The 5,896-nt window shown below is 42.3% G+C and overlaps 1 protein-coding gene across 7 annotated transcripts in view; it reads left to right on the top strand.

Annotated features, from left to right (window-relative positions):
* Positions 1 to 1,339, top strand: part of Rbm47 (RNA binding motif protein 47) — a 136,935-nt gene extending 135,596 nt beyond the window's left edge. For 6 of the 7 annotated variants that reach the window (XM_029544984.1, XM_029544988.1, XM_029544986.1 and 3 more), the window contains one exon: positions 658 to 1,332. In XM_029544984.1, coding sequence (XP_029400844.1) covers positions 658 to 888 — 231 coding nt within the window. In that variant the 3' untranslated portion in view covers positions 889 to 1,332. Of the gene's footprint in view, positions 1 to 657 lie in introns of all 7 variants that reach the window. The other variant, XM_021211021.1, reaches the window with a different exon arrangement.
* Positions 1,340 to 5,896: the final 4,557 nt, after the last annotated feature.

Raw genomic sequence — 5,896 nt, 5'->3', positions numbered from 1 at the left:
TTTATTATTATACATAAGTACACTGTAGCTGACTTCAGACACACCAGAAGAGGGCATCAGATCTCATTATGGGTGGTTGTGAGCCACCATGTGGTTGCTGGGATTTGAACTCAGGACCTCTGGAAGAGCAGTCAGTGCTCTTACCCGCTGAGTCATCTCGCCAGCCCCAGGATGTGTGTTTTGAAAAGCAGAAATCCCTGTCTATGCTAGAGTCCTGAAGATTGCGTGTCATTTGGGCTGGGCTGGGGTTCTAGACTCCTCAGGTGATTTTCCAATGGCCAGGCATTTGAAGTATCACGGCCATTCACCTCCCTTTTCCTCTCCATACCAAGCCTCAATTGCATTATTCAGAAAGGGTTAAACCAGTTGGAATTATTCACACATCAACTTGTTACTAAGTAAATTCTTTTTCAATTCAAGGCCTTTCTGTTTGTTATCTTTCACTTTTGAGGTGAGGTCTAGATAGGTAACGCCACAACTCAATACCTCTTAGAAAATAATTTTTAAAAACGTCCCACACTGTATAAAATTTAAGTTTAGAGGGTTGGAGAGATGGCTTAACAGTTAGAAGTATGCACTGCTCTTCCAGAGGTCCTATATTCTAACAGATGACGACCCTGCTCAGGAAGGACTTTGGTTTGTCTGTTTGTCTCTCAGGGCCGTCCAATAACTCCTGTGTACACCGTGGCACCAAATGTTCAGAGAATCCCCACCGCCGGCATCTACGGGGCCAGCTACGTCCCCTTTGCTGCTCCGGCCACTGCCACAATCGCCACACTACAGAAGAACGCCGCAGCCGCCGTGTACGGGGGCTACGCCGGCTACATACCTCAGGCCTTCCCCGCTGCTCTCCAGGTGCCCATCCACGACGTCTACCAGACTTACTGAGACCGGGGGACCGGAGCCAAGGCAAGCCACCAAACCCCGCTGAAGGAACACTTTATTATTTATGAAGAAAGAACGTATCGGGTTGGCACACGTGCAAAACCTGCAAGTGAAGAAGAATGTTATCAAATAGCACACTGAAATATTTTATATCCATGAAGTTTTCACTCGCGTTTTTTTTTTTTTTTTGAAAATGACTTTTCAACTTAGCAGGCCCGCGTTCATACATTTCTAAGAGACTTGCGACGCCTCACGCCTTAATGCCATCTTTTAAAATTTGTACGCTCTTCTGCATTTGTACAGAGGTTTGGTTTTGTGTTTTTTAAGGATATATTTTCAGTATGAAGGTTATTTTCTTAACTTCTGCACTCCAGAGTTTTCTATTTTGTAGAACCTTTCAAAGTATATCAGCTATATGTATGTATATCAAAAAAAAAAAAAAAAAAAAAAAAAACAAAAAAAAAAAAAAAAAAAAAAGCACGCCCGCGCATCTAGGGGAACTCTTTTAAAAACTATATTCAATATTTAAAGACACAAACTGTAGTCCTCTGAAATACTACATAAAACATTATTTTATTTTTTAAGGTGATGCTGGAAAGTGCAATTTTAAAATGAGAAAAAAAATAGTCTCTACTGTATTCCCGCTGGCATTAAGGGTTGACGATAATGCCATTTATTCTTGTCATGTTTTCTGGGTTTAAGGGGTTTTGGTTTGGGTTGGGTTTTTTTGTTGTTGTTGTTTTGTTTTTTTAATGACAGTCTGTTCTTAAGCCAACATGGAGAGGCCTCCTCACATCCAGAGTCCGGACACTGGGAAGCTCTGACCTGCCCTCCTGGGTCTCCTATGCTCCGCCCCTGCCCTTCCCCCTTCTGCCTCCTTCCCTAGCTCCAGGGCAACTTTGACTTTTGGCATATCTAAGAAAAATGGATAATTGGAATGGAGAAGACAACTGATGCCTTTTATACTTCTTCCTGGGATTGTGTTGGGAGTCTTTTAAATTATTTTTGGTTTGTTTAGAGAGGTATTGTCTTCTGTATGTGTTTTCAGTAGCCGAATACACGTTAAGGACAAGATTTTACCATCTTTGCCTAAGGCATCTCTGCATAGCTATTTAATTGTTCGGTATGAAACCTTACTTTTCTAATTCTTTGATTTTTTTTTTTTTTTTTTTTTTTTTTTTTTTTTAAGTCTGGGCGTTTAGAGGCCAAGAATGTAAGTGATTATAGACAAGGCTGAGAAGACTTGTCAGTGGGAAGTTAGGCTTCTCGCTGCCTTTCTCCTGTGTTTCCTACAGAATGCCTGGTGCCATCGGGGATGCTGGGAGCACCGTGTTCGTTTAGCAGGGCTTCCCGCAGTTGCTCTGCATTTGGTAGGTGAACACGGGCGTACACATCCAAGAGGAGTTTAAGGGTAGCTTGTAAATAACTTTTGATGCTTGCTCGTAGACCTTCCGTGTTGCCAAAGTTCATGGCCTGTAGTGTAATGCGAAATGCAGCCATTTTATTTCAATGTTATTAAAAGTGTTTGCTTTTTTTTTTTTTTTTTTTTTTGAAGTAAATGCACAGATGCAGGGTTTTGCGCCTGTTTTAAGGCTTTTCTTTGGCAGAGTGAATGTAAAATACAGTAAAAATGATAATATCATCATCTCTTTTATGAATTATATCAACTTGCATCTTTTTTAAAAGGCTCAGTCCAGGATGTGAGGTGTGCAGTAAGGTAGCAGATACATGGTTGTGTTCTATGGCATAACAGAGTCCATCCAATCTTTCTCCCCATCAGAGTCTTGCCAATAGGCTTAACTTTTATTTGTGGATTAATCGTAGGATCTTGCCCTCAGCAAATGCTTTCTGCTTTTAAATTTAGAGAGTCCCAATTGTCTTATTTTCCTCCCCTTATCTTGATGGGATGGATTTTTATATATAAGAAATATTTATTTAACTTTTCTATAGAATTATCAAGTGCCTGCTAAGACCTTTAAGCATCCCTCCTTCCTTGTAGCGTGGTATAGAGCAGCCGTGGGAGTGAGAGGGTTCACTCTGGAAGCTGCAGCCACACGGGCCTGATGGGATGAGTGACCTCCTTAAAGGTATCAGGTCCTCATCCCTTGACTGGTGGGGAAAATGTGCCTTCCTTCCTGCCATGGACTGACATGGAGGTCTTCGGATGAGCGCGGACGCCCATGTTCTTACTGTATTTTACAAGTGCCTGAGGAAATATTTTCAAAAATAATATTAATAATAATAAAAAAGGAAAAACTATGCACTAACTTAACGTGGCAACTACCTTAACGGCAGGCGTTGGTGGCAGCCAGTTAAGCACCAGTGGCTCTGTAGTCTGTGGCCTTAGCTGTCCCTCTTGTTTCTCAACCATTTCACGTACACTACTGAGGTAAGTTTATAACTTGAAATGTGAACTTTTTTTTTTTTTTTTAGGATTAAGAACAAACTAATATAAATGTTTTTAAAAGTTTTAGCGTTTGGGTTTTAGACATGCTACTAGTTTAGGTTTTAGCTTCATATTTGAAAAGCTTTTTAGATCTCGCTGCATTTACATACAGTACATTCTTAAGATGTATGTGGTAAATAAAGCTTTCTTTAAAGCAGTTTCAAGACTTTCTTTTCCTTTAAAAAACAAAATCAGGAAGCTTTTGCAACAGTGGAGGGATTGCACAAATTCAGTCTTTGCAGTTGGGAAAATGGCCACGTGGAAATACCGAGGAAGACGGTTACAGTGTTGGATTATCGTTCAGTATCCTCAGAACTTCAGCCCAGCATTTGGATTCAAGTGGGCCGTGATAGAGCCTGTCACTGCTTCCAGTGGTGATACGTGGTGCTTCCCAGTCAGAAAGAAGGAGACCTGAAGGCATGTGATGTCAACGCCAGTGAGTTCACAAGAGCACTGGCTGACCTCCACGCTGGGCACAGCAGCTAGAGCAAAGCCTTGTGTTTCTCCTTTCCCCAGTCCTCTGGAATGTTGTCAGAACACCCCCTAAGAGTGTCACTAAACTCAGACAGTATCTGCTAGCAAACCTTAGCAAGTAACTGGAGACAAAGTGACAAACTGTCAGAACCGTCAGCCTTCTCAGGGCCACTCCATCTGCCTCTGTGGTTACGTCAGTAATGGTTGGTTGGTTGGTTGGTTGGTTTTCATAATTTCATTTTATTTGATGTGCATTGGTGATTTGCCTGCAAGTAAAAGGGTATTGCATCCTGGAGTTACAGACAGTTGTGAGCTGCCATTTGAGTGCTGGGAATTGAACCCAGGCCCTCTGGAAGAGCAGTCAGTGCTTTTAACCACTGAGCCCAGAATCTCCAGCCCAGGAGATTTTGTTTTTGTTTCTGTCTTTGTTTTGGGGATTGGGATATTGAGACAAGGTCCTGCTGTGTGCATCCCAAGCCCAGTTCCTACCTTAGCCTCTCAAGTTCAAGGCCACTATGCCGGGACACGTCTCAAGAAAACAGACCATTGGGCAAGGTGGAGTTCTGGTTTGGGTTTATGGAGATTCGTTTCTATCTGTGTAGGGGGTAGGCCACATGTATGTCACTAGTATGTGGGTGCCCACAGAAGCTAGAAGAGAGAATCTCTCTTGTCCACTGGAGCTGCAGTGATAGACAGTTGTGAGCTTCGGATGCTGGCAACTGAACTTGGGTCCTCTGCCAATGTACCATGCTCTTAACCATTGAGTCATCTCTCCAGCCACACTGCTGCTATTTGTTAAAAAGTCTTTTGCTTGTTTGTTTAAAACAGGCTCTCATCTCTCTCGTGTAGCCAGAGCTGGGATTTACATGTAAATATCATGCTTGTTTAAGTGGCATTTTTAAAAAAGACCCATTCTGTTCTTTTTCGAGGAAAAAAGTGCCCATACCCTCGGTTCAGCTAAGAACAGCTTAGATCTATGCAGATGAGCGCCTCTCCTTGATATAGGCTTGATTGGAACGGCTGCACCCTTGTCCCTTCACATGGGTGGGGTTGCCCTTCCTAGGGAGAGAACACAACTGGGAGCATATCCGGTGAGAGTTGATATGATTGTGTGCCCAGGACTCCAGCTCCTTTGTCTTCATGTTACACAGTTAAGTAGAACAGATAGGGACTAGGCAAGGTCACCATGCTAGTGAGCCACCTAGACTCCACTCCTGGTCCAGGTTCTCTCTGACAGCACATTAAAAATGAGTCGATCTAGTCTATTGGGAAAAGAAAAGAAAAAAGTTACCTGGTTTTGCCTTGTGCTGTGTTTTCATGTGCAGCTAGCTAGAGGAGTCTAGACAGAAGATGGGATGTTTGGAAGTTCCTGTTTCTCTAGCAAAGAATGATAAAACTTTATAAGATTCAAGGTGGCTCAGAGGGTAAGAGCATTGACTACTCTTCCGAAGGTCCTGTGTTCAAATCCCAGCAACCATATGGTGGCTCACAACCATCCGAAATGAGATCTGACGCCCTCTTCCGGTGTGTCTGAAGACAGCTACAGTGTACTTACATATAATAATAAATCTTTGGGCCAGAGGGAGTGGGGCCAGAGCAGAATTCAATTTCCAGCAATCACATTATGGCTCATAGCCATCTGTATAGCTACAGTATACTCATATACATAAAATAAATAAATCGTTTTTTTGTTTGTTTGGTTGGTTTTTCAAGACAGTGTTTCTCTGTATAATCAGTCCTGACTGGCCTGGAACTCACTCTGTAGACCAGGCCTGCCTCTGCCTCCCAAGTGCTGGGATTAAAGATTTGCGCCACCATGCCCGGCTATAAATAAATCTTTTTTTTTAAAAGATTCAAAGAATTCTACACCACGGTATAGTAAGAAATCAGCTGTCCTTTTTCTTGTGTGTCTGTCTGATTATCTGATTACAGGGATAAAGCCCAGGGCCACTCATATACTAAACACGCCCTCTACCTCTATAACCCAGTCTTCAACTGTGTCCCGATTGGCGATGGGTTTGGTTTGGTTCAGAGTTTTTTTTTTGTTTTGTTTTAAAGATTTATTTATTTATTATATGTAAGTACACTGTA

The sequence above is a fragment of the Mus pahari genome, chromosome 13, assembly GCF_900095145.1.
Source record: "Mus pahari chromosome 13, PAHARI_EIJ_v1.1, whole genome shotgun sequence".
Taxonomy (NCBI): Eukaryota; Metazoa; Chordata; class Mammalia; order Rodentia; family Muridae; genus Mus; species Mus pahari.
The sequence above is the reverse complement of the archived record's forward strand: the minus strand, read 5'-3'. Positions and strand labels throughout refer to the sequence as shown.